At 36.6% G+C, this 20,320-nt stretch overlaps 1 protein-coding gene and 1 long non-coding RNA gene across 2 annotated transcripts in view; both read right to left on the bottom strand.

Moving 5' to 3' along the window:
- MEOX2 (mesenchyme homeobox 2) overlaps window positions 1–6,251 on the bottom strand; it is a 74,882-nt gene extending 68,631 nt beyond the window's left edge. Inside the window, exon 1 of the mRNA XM_077122438.1 lies at window positions 5,403–6,251. Coding sequence (XP_076978553.1) covers window positions 5,403–5,916 — 514 coding nt within the window. The 5' untranslated portion in view covers window positions 5,917–6,251. The remainder of the gene's footprint in view (window positions 1–5,402) is intronic.
- Window positions 6,252–13,946: 7,695 nt separating this feature from the next.
- LOC143651707 (uncharacterized) overlaps window positions 13,947–20,320 on the bottom strand; it is a 28,465-nt gene continuing 22,091 nt past the window's right edge. Inside the window, exons 2-3 of the long non-coding RNA XR_013160162.1 lie at window positions 14,467–14,626; window positions 13,947–14,124 (exon numbers count right to left, since the gene is read on the bottom strand). This is a non-coding gene — a long non-coding RNA (uncharacterized LOC143651707). The remainder of the gene's footprint in view (window positions 14,125–14,466; window positions 14,627–20,320) is intronic.

Here is a 20,320-nt window from a genome sequence, read left to right as displayed (position 1 = left end):
GTAGGCTTCAGTTCAATATAGCTCTTCGAGGAAATTTTAATGAGAGCATCATAACAAAAATAGGCAAAACACTGGTGCTTCATTATTATCTTTATAATCTTTACAAAATACTTATTACTAATAAATAAAACATATTAATAGCTAAAACACATATATAAATAAGTTTTAACAATAAAAAATGTCTTGTTGCTTTAATATGTTAAATAGGACAGACATCATACCTACCTTCATCTTTAATTGTGCACTATGGTCTATGCTTTGTATTCCATCTCTTTCTTTTTCCTTTGATTGTAACTGTTGGAATCAGTCACCAACACCATAAGCCAGGAGATGCAAGGTAACTGGCCCCTCAAGAATTAATCCTTCTCATTTTATGATTACAGTCAAGGGAAAAAGTGTTTCTGCTGATAGCATCTGTTCATGTGTTAATATATTTTCCCCCACAAAATGTTTTATTATTACAAATTCAATATGGTAAAAATACAGAAAATTTGGGATAGAGGGATAAATCATCCACAAGCATTAACTCAATTAATTTAATTAAGAATTTCCTATGAATTTTTTCTTTGCTGATCTTTCACCATCCTTAGCATTAATCCCTTGCAGTGTTTGCAACGCTTATAGCAGTGGTTGGAAAAGAAATACATTCTGAAATTTTAGAAGTACATAACTGAAGTGTATAGTTACAGAGTTGTACTGGTTGTTTTATATTATTATTTCTCACCTGAAATGAAAACTTAAAAGCCTCACATCATAGTTTTGTATTTCCAGCTGCCATTTAATATAGTAAATGAATAAAACTGCCCAAGCAAGGAAGCATTACCTGGCCAAATACATGGAATAGAGTTATATGTAGGGATTCTCAAATAAAAAAATATCTAATTCTTCTATTAAATATGGAATTAGTCTCCTAAATTCCTTAAGTCTAAAGAAGGGGATTGATCCTTTTGCTATCTCATTTTTGTTTAAAATTAATTTCTTAGAATGTTTAGTTCTTATAATAAATATCATCAATCATTATAAATTCCAGCACTATGATAAAGGGTCTATGTTTTCAAACACAGGGACACAAGGTGGTGATTCATTTTTTTATTATTTTATTTGTGGAAATAAGCTTATTGAGTACCAACATAATGGTTTTCATTGATAATTACTGCAGACAAAGACTAAATTTGTAAATATTTAGTGTGGGCTTTGAATTGGAATGAAATTTTTAGTGGTATTATGCCTCCCACTTTTTTCCCCAAATGAACTATACATAAAGAGATTTATGCAGACCTGGAAACCATTCCTGTTTTTATCTGTATTCTTCCTTACATTCATTGTTGACTTTCTACAATAGAACATCTTAATGCAAAAGAATTGCTGCCCTTGAATTTTGAGTGAAATCATTTGGGAATATTCATATGCATCAGTAGTACTTGGAATTGTATTATGTCAGGTCAAAATAGAAAAATGTTCACACCTAAAATTAATCTACCACTCCAAGAAAAAGAATGGAAATAGTATTTTTTTATTCCATAGCTTTGAGATATTTAAAATGTTCAATATTTTCCCATAATCTTCAAATCCAGTAGACTTTACTATTTTAACACTCAAAGCAAGAACTGCAAAGCCATAATTCAATAACTCAGAAGTGAGTAAGTCAGTCACTTTTTTCTTTCAGAAAATATGATCATTGGGATATCTAAGAAAAATTATGTTATAATACCTGAATTAAGGGCATAAAACATTCTTCTTGGTTTAATTTCCAGCTTATTAAATGTATTACTTGGCTGTCTTTCTGTATAGCCAGACTTATAGGCAGACATAACTTGACAACAAACATTTTATGATCTGGTAGCTGTAATAAAATACTTGCAATTTTACAAGAATCTAATATGATTCAAAACCTTGTAAAATCAATTTCCCCAAAGCATTCTTTCCCTTTTTGATATAATGTTTATTTTTATTTTTAAAATGAAATGAATACTTACATTCATTGATTTAATTTGAATAGAAAATAGCTGCATATTGGTACTGCATATCGCCTTTATAAAAGCTTAAGTTAGATTGATCAAACAATTTTAGTTCTTTTAGTTTGTACTCATTGCTATATAGTTTGGAGAACAATCAAATGTAATTGAAGCCAAGTAATTCACACTATTTATAGACATTTTTCAGAATCACCTACTTTGTATTGATTGTTTTAACTACAGCTGTAAATTACAGCTGTAAAGTTTTGATTTTTAAGAGCTTCTTTGAAGACGTGGCAGATGTTGGCTTTGCTAATGATACTGGAAAGCATGGCGGGTTCCGTGTTGCAAAAATATTTAGCACATTTAAAAAATGAGGGCATATTTTTCCATTAAACTTGGTTACTTTCAGTTGTCAAAAAACTATGATGTAAGCCTACTATCGATAACTATTTGGTTTTAGATTTAATTTGCTTAAGTCTGTATGTCTGTGTTTATGTGTTTGGGAAGAGGACATGCATGAAAACGCACAGTGGAAAATGTTACATGTTGTATTGTAGTCTTTGCACCGTTTCTATGGATAAAAATGTAAAGTTTCTAAGTATTTGTATTGTTTTTAAAGAGTCTCTGATATTTAAAATCGTATTAGAATTCCACACGGTTATGCATACAATCTGGTTATTGGATGCTAGAATTAAAAAATTGGCTCCAACTTTGCCGTGCATTTACACACTGCATTTACTTTCAAATACAAATATGTGGTAAACATAAATTGTCCGGCAAAATATACATGGTCTCTACTAGTCATGATGTGATTTTCACCAAGTATAAATTTAAATATCAACGTTCAGAAATCAATTCAACAATTTTTTAGAAATGTTGATATATTAAAATCATGCTATAGGCAATGTTGTGTTAATAACATACTAGAACTATAATAATTTTTTCTATTTTGCTTTTAGTTCTTGCTAGATCACTATGTCTCTATATTAGTATGAAATGAAATAGCTTTGAACACAAATCATGCAAGATCAAAAGTAATAACATCACAAGAGAAGAATATCTTGAATTTAAATCGATCTCAAGATCTAAAACTATTAACTCAGTGAAACTGGCAAATTAAATTTCACTTCCAATGAGTACACAGATATTTAACCAGAAACCTTGTGTTATTTTCTTTTATTTCAACAAAATTTCTTTCAAAATATTCCATTAAAAAATGCTCACTCTAAGTTTATAGCGAGCCTATCTTTGGTGATGACAAATTGTATTTCCCATTCAAGCTATAGTTTATCAATACTTTATGTAAGTTATACAAACTTGTTTCTCCAGTTTTTTAGGTATCAGCTTCAGCACATAAGACTAGGTTTTACTTCGCTATGTGGTTATCTCTTGCCAAAAGGGAATACAATGATGAATTATCTAATTTTCTTAAGAAAGTTGTCAGTTAAATAATTTAATGGAACCATTTTTTAGATCCCATTTTCTCTAATTACCTCAACCAAAATAACATGTGTCTGTAGGAAAACTCAGCTTGACCTAAAAATCTTAGGTTAATACAGCATGCATAAAGAACAATCTATGATACAGGTTTCTCACAGCAGGAAGTAAAATGAACAGTAAAAGCTCCTAGTAATTGCAAAGTATTCTGATCAATCTGAACTGGGATTAGCTTCCCAAAGTTACACTGATACCAAATGGTCCATCTATGAAATGGTCCCTACATACTAAAAGTGGCCTTTTAGTGCAATTTATTCACATACCTTATAATCATCCCAAGTGTAAAATCACTGGTTCATAGTCTCATCATATAGCTATGCATTCATCACCACAACCGATTTTTGAATGTTTTGGATGGCCTTTTCTACTTTTATTCATATTCTTATTTTGGGGGGAAGTAATGAAAACGATAATGAAAAGTGGCCTTTTTTATTCCCTCTGATGATGATGGAAACCTTGTTACGTATTAGGCTTTTAACTCACTGTCTTAATAGAGTTTCACTTAAGGTTAAGAAATCCACTAAAATGAGTGACACTACCAGTAACTTTCTTAGATATAAGCTAAATCGTGAAGGAACATTAAAAGTTCACCCCTGACCTTGGAAAGTAAAAGCCAGATTTTGAGATTATGACCCAAGAACACATCCCATACTAAAGCAGAACAATCGACCCCATCGCTGCAGAGTGTGAAGTACGGGGCTCACTCATTGGCATGGGTGTGGGGGTCGCACCTACAGTTTTATAACCAATTAAAATTTTGCAACACTTCAAACCATTAGCTGTGATTACCTTCTAAGACTATTAAACCGATCCCACAAAGGGAGAAAAATATGCAAGTATTATATTAAACAAATGACAGCTTCGGAAAAGATGGAACTCAAGTTGCATGGCAGCTGCAGAAATACAACTTAGAACCTCCTTTATTGTAAACTCGATTTCAGAAGGATACAGATTGGTAAGAGCTTTTAGGAGAACTTGGCGTTTTTCTGGATTGCTACAATGAACTTGGCAGTTGTACCTTCCAGCATCCGAGTTCAGGAAGGCTCCTTTGCGTGGCTATTCAACACCCGCGCGCAGAAAAGCGCCTTCTGCGCCCATCTGCGCACAGGAGCCCTGGGCCCGCAGGGAGCCAGCACTACCGAGCTGCTGTTCGCCTCCAGTGCCTGCCCTGGATAACACTCAATTTGGGGAGGATTTCTTTTCACTTTCGAAACTCCGCGTCTTCACATTCGCACCACATGAATATGAACTACTATTATTGTCTTTCCTTCAGAGTCTGAACATCTATTTATTTACTTACATATCTGCACATTCCTTAATCTTCTAATTCCTATACTGTTTTCCTTCCCAAGCAAGGGGAAATTTTTGCCATTTGGAATAGGGTGCTATTTAAAGAACTCTGAAATCAGAATTAAGGGGGAAAAAAAACCTTGAACTTTTTTTTCTCATGCGCTCTGCCAAGTTCCATTGCAAGTTCCAAATATTGTGCAATAATTCGGAACTCCAGTTAACGGTGGGAAAAATCGAGCCACTCTGAGTGGGGAACTTGCAAGGGAGAAGTCAAAGGGTGGCACCCACTCGCAGTCTCCAGCAGACGCTGCATCCCGGGGACACTCCCTTTCCCTAGCCCTCCGAAGGAAGGACACGGTTCGCAAATCGATTTCTCACACAGACACTTGTCCTTTTTTTCTCGACCCTCTGGTAAACTAGTTGGGAACCTGAGAGAGCTCAGGGCAGCTGGCTGTCTGCGTACGTTCTGTCCTGGGAGAAACGTGTGCCTTTGGCCCCCTGCCTCCCCGCCTGCTGCTGACACAACCAGAGCAGCCCGGCTGGATTCGGCGGCGGGGACGCCAAGGAAAGACAGGTTGCATCTTTCGGCCGCTCCACTTTAATTGAGAGAAATCTTTGGTGGCGTTTCCCCGCCCCCTTCACAACTGGTGCGCTTACCTGAGCTGTCGCTCTTCCTCTTGCCGCCACTTCTCTTCTCCGCCTCCGCAGGCGACAGCGCCTGGCGGCCGTAGTCTCCCGGCGCGCACGTTGCACCCGTCGGGGTGTTGGAACCCAAACTGGGAGAATTGGAACACAGGACTGGCGGGCTGTTGCCCAGCTCCGGGGGGCCTCCGGAGTCCGGCTGGAGGCACAGGCTGTGCCGAGCCGCGCTCGGGGGCGAGGACATCTGCGGGAGGTGCCAGCTGGTCTGCAGAGCCTGGTGCTGCTGAGGCTGGTGGTGGTGGTGGTGGTGGTGATGGTGGTGGTGGTGGCCCCTGGGATGCTGGCTGGCGAACATGCCCTCCTCGTTGGGGTATCCCGCGATTATGCAAGAGGAGGAAGAAGTGGAGAGCTCGGGGTAGGACATGTGGTCAGATCTTCCATGAAGGGCGAGTGAGGACTGGGAGAACGGGTGCAAGCCTTGCGCCGCGGCGTGAGGGCTGCGCAGGCAGCCGAAGAGCGGGTGTTCCATAGCATGCGCGTCTCGGCTTCCAGGCGGAAGACTTCGCGAAGGTTCCGAACTCCACCAGCCTCTGTCGGTTTTCACTGGAGACAGTGGGGTTTTTTCCCCCCCTCCCAAAGCAATAGCAGCACACGCTTCTGCAGAGCGTGGATAACCCCGGCGCCGAGCCCTAGCGGCCAGCCTTCTCTACGCTTACACGCTTGGACCTGGGGGCGCTTCCCTTCGAACCACTCAGAGGTCTAGAGGAGGAGAGGTTCAGCCAAAAGAAGGTGGTCCCAGAGAACCGCTTTCAGGGGGAAGCGGCTCTGGGAGGTTATAAATAGAGTGTAATGTGAGCTGGGGGCTGGCTCAGGAGCCCGGCGCTGACCACAAGCAAACTCCCTCCAAACCGCTCGCTCAGTCAGCGCGGCGCGCTCGGAGCTCACTTCCTCCCGGGGCTGGGCCCCCGCCGCGCGCTCAGACCCGCCGCCCCGCCGCAGCCCCGACGCTCGGCTGCTCTGCGCTAAGCTCCCGGCGGCAAAGGCGCGTGACGCCAGCCAGCTCCAGGCCAGCACCCAGTGCCCCACTCGCCCAGTTCTCTTTCAGTGTCACGTAGGAACTGTCACCTGCAGGAAAAGCTGGGGAGGGGGGTGGGGCGCCCAGCCTTTGAGGAACACGGAAAGGCCGATAGGGTTGAGGGAAAAGGTGAGCGCTAGTTGGGCTCGTACTCTGAAACTTGAGTTTGCAAAATTTCTCGTGCCCTGCGCCCCGGACGCAACCGCGCCCTCCCCATCGCATCTGGTCCCGCCGGCTGGGTGGCGACGGGCTCCGACGCCGGGGCCGAGGTTGCAGAGGTGCGCCCGGCCGCGAAAGGCTGTCTTCGGTGCCTGCAGGAGAAGGCCTGGGGAAGGTGGAGGAAAGCGTGGGCCCGAGACATTGCAGACACACAGGTCCTGACCTCCTCACCTGCGAGGCCGGGTGGGGCCTCCCTTCTCCCCGCTCCTCGCAAACGCCCACCTCCACCCTGTCCTGGACCCGCTCAATTCCCTAAACCACTTGTCCACCAAAAACTTTTCCCGGGTCGGGATTATTCCGAAGCGCTCACGTCTCGGCCACTTGAGACGTTTTGATTATGTGCACATTTCCAGCCTTTGCCCTCGGGAGCCTGAGCCGCCCAATTCCCCTCTTGCAACCCACCTTCTCATCCTCTCAAAATAAATCAGCTGCTCGCACCCCTCCCTACCCTCCCCCCCCCATTATGGATCCATTTATCGAGAAATATTGCGTTCCAAAACCCCACTTCCCCTTCCCTAAACTTAAGAGCATCAGGTTTTACTGGTTATAATTTTGCATGCCAGAAAACTTGCCACCAGTGAGTACCGGCGAGCGAGGGCTGGACTCGATTTTCCTTCCAAAGAGGGCCAAGTGTTGCCTCTAATACTGCCACTTACATAGGGGACGACCCGGTGTGCTGGGGCCGAGTCTTGCACAAGACAAGCGAGCGGCGCGTCTTGAGCTGCCTGAAGTGCGGGTCCCCTGACACTTGTAGCATCAGGATAGCATCTGCGGTCACATATCTCGCCCGCGGCCTCGAGCGAGCCACTAGCAAAGGCGCCGGGTTATTTTCATTGTCTCAGGTGTCCAGAGGGCGGTGACCAGAACTTTGAAGCTGTTAATGAAATTAATGGGGACAGCAAACTGCTCCAGCCATCTGGTTTGAGTTATGAAAAAGTATTGATTAACCTTTAGCGGTGTCCCCAAGGCAGAACCTTTTCCCTTTTGCAGTCCTTCCAGCTTCAGCCTGACTCCTTTTTCCTTTTAAGTCCTACTACAGTATAGAGGCGTCGCAATAAACTTTAACATCCACGTGAAAGATCGAATTATTTTCCATTGCTTAGGGGTGTGGGGTGGGGGTGATCAGGAATCCTGAGATTTGTAAGCGCTGCTTTCTTTAACGGAAATTGAGCCCTATTTTGAGGGAAATTAGTTTTGCAGACTTGGTTTAAAAAAAAAAAAAGCGAAAACTTTTGTTCACCAGCTGCTCAGCTTTTCAGTCTCCTTCTGAGCTGGACCTGCTGCAAGCGTTTGACGGTAAGACTTCCCTGACCGATATTTCGAGAATCTAACATTGTTTTAGGCTTGGACCGGGGATGTTCTTCAGGTCGCACGTTTCTAAAGGTTTTAAGCACGCGGAAGACGGCGGCCGGGGCTCAGGTCTTAAGACTATTTCTTCTGCCACTCCCTATGTCCTTGGCTCTTTCATAGTAAAAAGAGGGGGTATATTCTTCCAATAACGACGGAATATTTTTTGAGTTTTTATTGTGTTTATTGTTTCAATGTGTGCTCTGATATTAAAAGTTGAAGTACAAAGAGCAACACTAAAACTTCCCAACTCCAGTAGCTTTTCTGTGGGTTCTGGGTGAAAGCATTAAAGACTTTAACGAAAGAGAAATTTATAAAATATAGTGCTGTCTATTAAAAGCATTGTGAAAAATGTCAGAAAAGACTGATTAAAGAAAAACTTGATCAACAACACCAATAATATCATCAATAATGATCCTTTTGGTTTACATTACCGTGGTTTAGAAGGAGCCGAGCAACTGAGAAATGAATGAAATTGAATTTAACCAGTGTGTTGCAGGTGACTAGCAACTAGCAACCACACAGACTTTTCACCTCCAGGAGTTGTCATGTCTCCTTGAACCTGTTGGTGATTGTGCTGGCTTTTTTCTCATTCAAAGTGTCAGATGTTAACAACATGTCCAGAAACATCTCTACACTCTGTCTCAGTCTCTGGAACTGTGCAGTCAGGAGTCTGGAGAGGAAAAATGTTTGAAAGACAAGGAGTCTTTTTTAAAGACACACAACTAAAACAATGCTCATAAGGAATGTCTTTTTATTGAAGACATAAAGCATTCAATGTCAATAAAAATTACAAAGTTCAGATTTCCAATGAAATACATAAGAAAAATTCTATTTGAAAAGTAAGTATGAGTTATAAAAAGGACTAAAATACTAATTACAAAGTATTGATGCATTTAAAAATTATATGACTTTTCTCTGAATTTCTAAATATATGTTATTACATAAAGTTTTTTTTAATCCTCATTTCATAGATTAGTGGGAACAAGATTAATGATTTTTACTTTCTAGGCTATAGAGAATTCTAAGATATTTATAATAATGACAGGAAAAATGTTCCTAGCATTTCCTATATGGCTGTTAAAGGGCCCCTCCATACCTAAAAAAAAAAAAACCCACTGTTGAAAGATGCCTTTTTACCTCTAATGGCTAATATGATCAAAATGGTAAAAATTATTATAAGATTTCTGCAACATTCATTTAAAACTATATATGGGAAAGAATTTATCCTATATTTACCATATATTCAAACATTCCTGAAAAAAGTAAAACAAAAAATATTAAAATTTCATGCAAGATTTTAATATGTTAGCCTGTTGTAAAGAAAATGTGTGTACGGAAAACATAAGCTGCTCAGCTCTTGTAGGAAGCATAATCAAAATGATTTTAAACAGGTACTTCATAGTTGATGTGTGTATATCTATTATGCCCCCTGCTTAAATGAAATGATACTAAATAGTGAAGGCAGAAATATTTTAAAATTAGGACTATTTTATTTTAAGGGATTAGAATGCATATCAAGCAACCTGAAAAATTTAAGTTACAGTTTATTTTATATTCATGGTGACTCCCGTAAGAGTTGTAATTCTTTTATTTGTTTGCAACTTGAGGTATAATGAGAATTAAAATATTTAAAGTAAAAATGATCTCCAGCAACAGGCATTATAAAACTATACTTTGCATTTTACCTGATAGGTAAATGTTTGCTTTTGTAACATATAGTGATGAAATATGAATTTAAGTGTAGCTCATTAAACTGAAACTGGAATTGGTCTCTGAAAGTGTTATTGAAGATAAGAATACTATTTCTGCTATACCTTCCCAAGAAATAACATTTATGGCCTTTAGTTGGTCCTTTTGAAGTAAGGCATTTTGAAAATGCCTTATATTTGACAAATACGTCAAACATCCAGTGGCAATTTATGTGTTTTATGATACACTCTATTTTTCAAAATAAGGAATTGCCTTTCTCTGGGAGTTATGCATTATAAAATTTAACAGAACAATTTTGCTTATGCATGTTGTTTTGTGATTTAATATACTTTTATTCATCAACTTTACATTAGCGATTATTTTTTGCATAACACTAATTGGCACTTTCGCAATAAAATTTCTTACATTTCTGCATATACAAGAAGTGAATATTTAAACATTTTTGAATGGTATAAGATAATATCCAGTTTACTTTGTCTTTTTAGTTTCTATCTCTTCCTACATTTAGATTTAAAATTCTTTCAAAATTGGTGACTTTCCTCAATTCATGTATCAAGTATCTTGTAATAAATGATAGTGTAGTAAGTATTAAATATAACTCTTTTGTCTAAAAGTCAAGTGACAAAAGACAACCTATAAAAATTAGAACTGCTTTAAAAATACTTCAGAAAACCAGCTTTCAATACAGATTAGGATATATAGTTACATATAAAAGGTTTAATCAAAATCCAATTCCATAATTCCAATTGCTTTCCAGCTACATTTTATGATTTTTTTTTTCAGGGGTTGTTAAAATTGGGAAGACATTGACTTTCTCTAAAATTTTTAAAAACTTCTACCCAGACTTCCTTTTGTTCCACCTGTTTTAAATCCAGTTATTTAATAAAGTTGCCCTGTAATGACACACATGGGGAATAATTAACATTCAAATACTATATTTGAATTTACCCTCTATGTTATTTTTACTGATAAATTTATACATTTCTAAGTTTTGCAGTGGAATAGTGCCTCTTTTTCATATCTAACTGTAAGATGTACAAGCACACTAATGCAATTCTACAATTCAACATTATCTATTTTATTTTATACTCCATACCATTAAACCCATAAGCATTACCTTTCTACCATAATATATAAAAATAAGCCATTTATTTCTCCCATGACATAAAAAAGTAGTGCTATAATTTTAAATGGATTGAATTTAGAACAAGTTAATAAATATGAGAGAACAAAACTCAATTTAAAACTTAAGATGGGAATTATAGGTAAAGCTTTAGTCTTCTAAGTTTTCCAACTTGAGTTAAATATGAGTAATATAATTTTGACAATATGATAGGTTATGCTTTTATGTTTTTACTTTTTATATATCATAAATTTGTAGTATATACTTTATTCTTAAAGTAGCTCTAATATTATTAATCTGGGTTTATGATTTGAATCATTAAAAACCTCTTTTAGTACAGTTGCCAAAAAATATTTAATTGCACACTCGAATAGTATGATTCAGACTCACCAAAGAAATGCCAGCTGTCTTTGATATCTTCGCTTTTGTTTACAAGAATAAAGGAATAATGCTGTAATTTGTGTACCAAACAAAATGGAAAGTTAAGGCCAAAGATATGATCTCTTACAATAAAATATTTTGAGTTTAATATTAATGCCTTAATTCAGGTATAGAATTTTTAAAGGATTTTGAGAAGTGGTATGGAGCATTTTTGTACGAGGCAATGACTATATGGAAATTGATCAAAATAAGAATGAAAATGATTAAGTAATAACTGTCTGCTCATGTTTCAACAGACCTTCGAAATTAGAAAGATGATATGAAATCAGAATAGGCCAAAGGAAAAACAGTAAATGGTGTTCAGCAGTGGAAAAGCAGAGACGTGAACTTGTATTTGATAACACAAATATGTAATTTATAAGCCACACACACTTTTGATAGTGCTAAAAAGATACAGGTACATTTTTTTAAAAACAGGATAAAAAAACAATCAGAAAGGTTTATATTTAAACATATGGCATATACATTTTTGAAAGAAATAAGAATAACAAAATATTCTTCTGAGAAATAGTCTCAAATAATCACATGTGCATAATGTGAAATTTGTATAAAAATGTGGTCAGTGTCTGGCCATGTGCAGGCTACTGAATGTCTGAAGTTCTGAATTGCCTTCTCATCTTACAAGTTTGTAACATGAAACTCATTGTACTCAATTGTTTTTTTTTTCCCTACATTTTAATTATGTTTTAGAGGATAATTTCTACTTAGTTGGGGTAATAGTATATGGGAAGGGAGTAAGCAGGTTTTCAACAGCTGTCAGTGACTGGGGAAAAAAGTCCATGATTTGGGACCATCTGCAACCTGGAGTATTTGAGCACTTCGAAGTCCACATCAAGGAATTCCTGTAGACCCCAATACTAGGCAGAACGCAAGAGGAGTACCAGTTCTGAGCCCACAGCAATTCTTCCTACTATTATAACTAACCATAGTTTTCACTAACAAGGTAATCTGCAATTAAAGCGCTGTCTACAGTACATCAGAGTATATGAATACTAGATGAAACCTCTTATACAATTTGACTAGGAAGCCCTTTTTGGCACATTCTTTTTACATGCACTTGCCCTAAAACTGCAGAGTGGCAATCCCATACTTCTAATGACTAATTCTGGTGGCTATTAATAACTAATGCTTTAGGGAATAAAAGCAGTGACTGAAGAGGCCAAAATAATCTTGAGAATACAGCAAAATACATTACTGGTGTTGAAAATTGGCTTCGTGAGAAATGGGAAATTGACAGTTTTTCCTCTAAGCCAGAGCATCTAAAGTGATCTGCAGCAAAATTTCTGAAAATAACCTATTAAAGTTGATTAAGTGTGCTGGGTACAGTGGGCTTAATGTTTCTATGAAGACATATTCGAGGTTAAATTAAATGAATTTGACCTGTCATCAAATACAATAATTTCCCCACTTATTGCAAACAATTTTAAGAGTATTTCCCTGATATGGTAAATACAGAGAAATAAAAAAGCACAATTATGACTTTCCAAGATGATGGTTTCTCTTTTTGTCTATAACAGTTACCATGTGTGGGCCAGTAGCACATCTCAATAGCTTATGAGAGGCTTGAATTCTTCCAGGGTTTTATTTTGTTTTTTTTTCAGTGCATGATCCAGAAATCGAACCCAGGTCTCCCACATGGAAGGTGAGCATTCTACCACTGAACCACCAGTGCACCCCTTCCAAGTTTTATTTTTTGTGAACTCGTGTTTTCTACATCATGCAGTTAATGATGTGGTTTGATCAGAATGAAAAGCTGAGTCCCTTTGGACTTTTATGATCAGATCTTCCAAAGTATGTGTCATACCACCCTCTGATGGACCTAACCAAGGCAGATGGCCAGGCCCAGGGATCGACCCCTTGGAATCACTCTTGCAGGGCCAAAGACAAGCAAATAATTATAAAATGTTGCATGAGCAGTAGCAGGTGAAGTGTTATCTTTAGAAAAGATACCGAAAATAGCATAGAATATTATAAAAACTGCATAATATTAGGAATACTTGATGGTCCTCCTTGCTTTTTGGAGGAGGTAGGTTGGGCCTGACTTGCATGCAATAGAGCCAGTGATACAAGATTGACATAGAGGCCAAATATCATGATACTGAAAGGGTCAGTCTAGTGTAGGGTAAAGATCACTGGACAGAGTGGTGAGAGAGAACTGGTTTGAACCCCAGCTCTGCCACTTTCTAACTGTGAGGGTATTCATTTGTTAACTCAAAGGAATACTATAATGAATAAATTGGACAATGCCGTGAATATGCCGATTGATCTAATGACTGTTCTCTTAATAGATAATCTCAATAATGTTGAAAAACTTCATTATGTCTACAGCTACATTGTCTAAATCAAGCTTTTGTGATTATTAAGCACACTACGTGAAGCTAGTCCAAATTAAGAAGCACTTTAAGTATAAAATTCAAACTCAATTTCTGACTTCATGTGAAAGTATTGTTTTATATTGATTAAATTTTTAAATGGACAACTTTTTATTGCATTGGGTTAAATAAAATCTATTATTAAAATTAATTTCACTGGCTCTCTTGTCCTTTTTTAATGTAGCAACTAGAAATTTAAAATTACAAGTGTGGTTTGCATTGTATTTCTCCTAGACAGTACTGATACAGTGGATGTCATTTAACACGTTTTTTCTTTTATTTCTCCCCTCACAAATAGGCATCCAATTACATATCTATATGTCAAAATGATGTAGGAGCTGAAATTTCTCTGTAAGTTGATCCTCTTGACCCTATGATTAGGACCTTCACAATGTGGTACCACACCTGGAAACCTCCAGAACAAGATCTCAAGGAAACAGGAAATTCCTGAAACAGCAAAATATCTTATTTGAAGACAATCAGTTATTCTTCTGTGCACCAGAAGCATCATCATTTATTAACTTTTGCTATGCTTGGAACAGTTCATTTAGAAAAGGTCTTACCTAGAAAGAAGAGCCAGGTGTGTTATCTAGGATAGGTTAGACAATTCTGTCATAAGAAGTTAACTTCTCTCTTATTGCTTCAGTAGAAGTTAAGTTCTTATTCCAACAAATTCAGATGCAAGATGGTTGGCTCTCCAGGGTAGAAATCGATCTTTTGGATCAGTCATCTCAACATGTGCTTCCAACACACCACAGCAGGGGCAAAGAAAGAGAGGGGATCACATACCTGGTCATATATACTTTGATACAGAGACAATTCATGTCTTTTCTGCTCACAGCTCCTGGGCCAGAATAAAGCTCTTCATATTTGCAAGAGGGCTGGAAAATGTTCTGGAGCATGTGGCTATTTGGTGAGCAGTAAATGTTTCTCTCACACCAGGCTTTTTCTGTTTTGTTTTGAGGTAAATTGATTTTCTTAATTAGAGAAGTTGTAGTTTTACAAGAAAACCTTGAATAAAATACAGAGTTCCCATATACCAACCTATTATTAACACCCTGCATTACTGTGGTACATTTGCTACAATTCAGGCAAGAACTTTTTAACATTGTACTATTAACTATACTTCACCGTTTACAGTAGGGCTGTTTGTATTACATAATCCTATATATACATTTTTAAATATATTTTTATTATTGTTAAAGGACTCTTGATTAACTATTTGAACCAAGGCTAGATCAACAAAAACTAAAATAAAGACACCAAATAGCAATAGAAATTCATTCCAAAGCACTCTAAACAATGGCATACAGCTTCTTCCTTAGAACTTAATAGCTCTTTGGGCCATAATAAAGAGTTTGTGTTAGTCACTGCAATTTCTAGGATTTATGCGCTGAGTGCTTTTTCTAAAAAATCTTATTTTGAATCAGGCAGAAAAGTCAACCAAAATATGTGTAGCCTAACCATATGATCTTTCTATAACAAAATGTTGAGATAATGAAGGATCACTTATCATTAGCATATTATTTACTCATTCAACAAAAATTTATGGACTCTTGCCTTAGGGCAAGATATCTCAAGATATTAAAATATTACAATATATTATATTACAATATAATATAATTATAATTTGAAAGATGGCATGAATGTCTAGATATAAATAAATTCTTCAAAATTGCCTTGGAAGGGCTTTTTATAGGCAATACAAGGCCTCTGGATTAATGATACCTTAAATTATGATAGTGAAAATTATATCTAGAGCAGTGATTTCTAAACCTTAATTATCACAGGAACCCCTCCTTCTTTCAAATGAAGTTATTCGTAAAACACAACTACGTAAAGTGGACAGTGAGAAGCAAAGCTTAACCCAAGCTCATATATGGCACCTATTCAGAATCACAAATTTCTGGAGATACAACTTTGAAAACCACAGATCTCCCCAAAGAAATAAAAATCCTGCCAGTAAAAAGGCCCCTTAAATTCCATGCCTGTGTTTTCTGGTTCATTCGACAAGCATACTTCCAGGGCAAGTAGTCGAGTCACGTTATTTTCCTTTATTTCTGTCTCCGTGTGTGTAGTCATCAATTCCCTCAGGTTTTGTTCTATATAAAGCTAGATTGCCAAAAAATGAGTGTAGAAATAATTTGAGTGGAGGAAAATTTAAAATTATACCCTCATATTGATCACAAGTCAAAATTTTAATTAAAAATGCTGTGTGAAGAACAGCTCTCTAAAGTCAGTGAATTGTGCATGAATAGTACAGTGCTACATAATGCTCTCTAAAAAGTATTTAATCCTCATCGAATTCAATACCATGGAAGTAGATTACCCAGTAGAAAAAGGGGCAAAAGGTATGAATAGCTAAGTGATCAAATAAGAAGCACGAATGATCAACATATATAAAAATATTGCAATCTTACTCCTACTAAAAATATAAATTCTCCACCTACCAAATTGACAAGGTTTTTTTTTTTTTTCTAAAGAAATATATGATTTGGTGGCAAAGATTTTAGGAAAACAAGAAATCTCATACACCGCTGGAAAGAGTGTAATTGGAACTGATTTCCAGAAAGAAATTCACAGTAAGTAAAAGGCTAAATTTAATCCAAGAGATTCCAGATGAATTAATCTCTCCAAAGGAAATGATCAGATATACCCCAAAATGATAAATAATCATGTCACTTCAGTGTTATTTATTGTATTGAAAATACATCAAACAATAGAAAGTTTATTGAATAAGTCATAGTAAATCACTATGATAAAGTATAGTGCAACTGTTAAAAATCATGTTCTAAAAACTATAAGAATGTGAGAAATTAGTCACGATATGATGCTAAGGAAAAATCAGGTTACAAACATGTAAAACATGATCCAAATATACCCATATCGTACATACTTCATTATGTATATTTGATACATACTCATACAGCATATATTGTGTGTAGGGATAACTAAAAAATGACAATGGTTTAACTTTTTCTTATTGGTGGTATTAGTGGATATTTGTATTATTTTCTAAATGTTCCAGAATGATTTTATACTTTCGTATAATGAATGTATCTCACTTTTATAATCATGAAAATGACAATCACTGTTATTTCTAAATGATAAAATAAGTCCTAAAAAGTAGTTAAAACTTCTGTGGTTTTAGTGAACATTTCCTGTGTTAAATGGCTTCATCATGTATTGACATAATCATCATAGATACATTAATTGACTAGTAGCTCTTGTTACATGCACTGCTTTTCTTTGCTATGTCTTCGCCTTAGAAACTATTGTTCCTCTTTCTAATGAGATTTACGATTGAGTAACATCCATTACTCTAAAACTGCATTTCTGTACTATCTCCAATTTGGAATTGCCCTGAGCCAACTCAAATGTGAAAGATCTGATTGTTTGCCTGTGCAGTAAGATGAAACATATGGAGCACATTACACCTGTGGCTGAGGGTTTCACTGGCTGCTTGGCACTGTCTGGGGTATAAACCAAGGTGTTGTCTTGGACAAATATGTTTAATGGTTTGAGTTATGTTAAATATGAAACTAAGTCTTCTGTCATGTGTGAAAGTGGAGATTGGGTGAGTGACATTTTTTTTTATGCAATGGCAGGGTTTAATTTTCTGTGAGGGTCAGAGCAGTAGAAGGTATTTTCATATTAAGTTATGACAAGGAAAAGTTCTGAGTATCACATGACACTTTCTATTTCCGAAGAGGCACAAACTGCTACAGTGTTAAAGTAAGGAGCCATTTACAATATTTAGGGTCTTGGGATTTTCACATACTGAGCAGAATTCATTGCATTTTCTCCCAGTCAATATGAATTAAGGAAATACATTTTATTTAATTCACAATGCAAAAACAGATGCATTCACATTTCTAAGATACAAACAAAGCAATCCTGTTTCTTACATGATACTGAATATATTGCAGAAGAAAACATTGTTTAACATCCATTTGCACCAAAGAAACATCCTCTCCCCATCCTATCACTCCCATTCTCTCCCTTGACTCAGATACCATTATGGCTATCTTTACTTTTATAATTCCACTGGCATTATCAGAGCTTAAATTGTGGTGAAGGTTCATTGAAATATAAACTTAAAAATGAAGTTTAGATTTGGAGAAGATTTTAGAGCTTATCTCATTCAAACCTTTTTAAAAATTATGAATCAGAAGCTATTGCTAATTGTGAATGATTTATAAAGTCCATAATAAAGTGATCTCTTAATGAGCTGCACAAAATTTAAATTTTATACAGCTAACAAGCCTGATTCATTTTAAAACATCATTGATGTTAGCTATTATTTCATTATGATTAATTTTTTAATTTCGTTAAGAATCTGAATGGTTCATTCACATTTTAAGTTGCATATTTTATTTATCTGGGGAGGGATAAACTATGAAAATAAATGATATCCATAAATATAGGAATTCACAAAGATCTAGATGCATAACCCTTAAATGGTAACACAATGCTATATTTTCAAAGTTCTTTATTAAAGTATGACACATATAAAGAAAAATGGGCACAGTTCTATTTTGATGAGAAAAGTTATTCTAAGAATTTCTTAGATAATAGACCCAATACAGCTGTTTAGCTCAAATGTACAAGAAGAAAACCGAAAGCTTTAGTAATCTGAGTGTATATTAGTCATCATGACTCTTTCCTCCAAATCCCAACCGGAGATGCACCCAGCCCGCCATCAGCAGTCAAAATGTTACCACTCCTTGCTCTGTGCTTGCCTTTGCTGAGGATTCTTATGCAACCATAACCTTAAAAGAACTAAAGTTATCAAGTAATATAGCCACAACTGCCAAGCTCATGCACAAAAACTCATGTATATATATGTACACAGAAGTTCGCTGCATTTTGCATGCACTTAAATAATTTTTATCTAGGAATGATTGAAGGGTATATATTGAGGTACTTGTAATATATCACTTAATTACCATTGGCACAAATTTCCCAGTTGTCTTCTACCTCAGTGCTACTATTGCATTTACATTTTCTTAAAAAAATGCTCATTTTTAATATGCATGCTTTTCAGTTGGAGAAAAACATAATGAACCAAAACCAGTGTTCTACACTTGATTCAATTATGTAGTTAATTTTGACTGTTGATAATTTGACCCAGAGTTTTGAAATGGTCCCAATTCATAGACATTTACATCTTACAAAAACTAATCTGAAGGCTGAAGAAAATGGACTGCCCTAATTCATAGCAAAATGTACATGTGAAATAATGCATTGCTGCATTTTTTAAAATAGATTATTCTTTCTATCATAGATAACCAAGGCAAACTGAAAGCAACTCTTCATGAAAGGCTCCTTGCAAATATATATTAGTATGCATGGTGATTGGGAGCCATATGTAGCCCAAGAACAAGCTTAAATCAACAACATGCCTGTGGTTGTAAACCCCATTGTAAGTAGGATATTCTGATGAGATTACTTCAGTTAGGGTATGACCCTCCTCAATCAGGGTCTTAATCATATGACTAAGGTCCTTTATAAGCAGAATAAAGTTGAGACAAAGAGAGAGAAAGCCACAGGAAGCAAGAGGGTGAACTGGAACCCAGAAGAGAAGGAAGAGACCAGGAACTAGCACCATGTGTCTTGGCATGTGACAGAGGAGCCCAGATCAGTGCAGCTAGCTCAGAGCGCAGCAGTTCTAAGGGAAGAAAGCATTGCTTACCGATGCCTTGCGTTGGACATTTTCCCAGCCTCAAAACCATGTGACTAAATTCCCATTGTTAAAGTTGAACCATTTCATGGTATTTTCTGAAGTATCCAAGGAAACTAGAACACTGTAGAACTACTATGATTCACATTCAAGCAAAGTGAATAGCAAGTGTTTTCCATTGGCTACAAATTATTATATTATCTAGAAGTCCCATCATCCGCTCAAGCATCACCATTCTTGTACTTTTTTAAAAAAAAAGAATTTGAGCTGAAAGAAACCATACATAAGCCGACATTTTCTCACAGAATAATTATCCTATACACAATGAAGAGTTTGATCCATGATGTGCAGTGGATATAAATTTTTTATTGTAAAATGATGATGAAACTGAAAAGTATCTGGCAAAAAAAAATTGCAGCATTGAGAAGAGAGTTAAAATTTGCAGATGTAAAAATGCATATTAGGTGTAAAATTGAATCATTTTATACTTTTCATCTGATGTGTTGATAGTGTGCCCCTCTTTTTATTCAACATCTTTCATTCCCATTCAAAACTTTTATTGTATCTGACACATTGCAGTTGTGTTAACATTCCCAGTGATAAGACTATTTGGCTCTAAAATAGGCCATATATCTCACTTTTAATAGGTCAGATATGGCTTGGGTCCAAAGGTGAATGCAATAAATTTACAATATAAAATTTACCATCAACCCAGCATTTCCAAAGGAGATGTCAAGAATATGAATACACACTACTTGTGTAGTTTTATAAATTATCCTTGCTATGTTTCTGGTTGACAATAATTCTTCATGGAAAACTGGAATAAGAATGACATTTAAGTACATGCTCCTCTTGAGTCGTAGAATCAGACATACCAAGGATTGAATTTCTGCTCCACTATTTACCATCAAGTGAAATTGGGAAATAACTTAACCTCTCCGAGTCTCAGTTTCCTTCCTA

This window comes from Tamandua tetradactyla, chromosome 1 (assembly GCF_023851605.1).
Source record: "Tamandua tetradactyla isolate mTamTet1 chromosome 1, mTamTet1.pri, whole genome shotgun sequence".
In the NCBI taxonomy this organism is placed as follows: Eukaryota; Metazoa; Chordata; class Mammalia; order Pilosa; family Myrmecophagidae; genus Tamandua; species Tamandua tetradactyla.
Note: the sequence above shows the minus strand (reverse complement) of the source record. Positions and strands in the feature narration are given on the sequence as shown.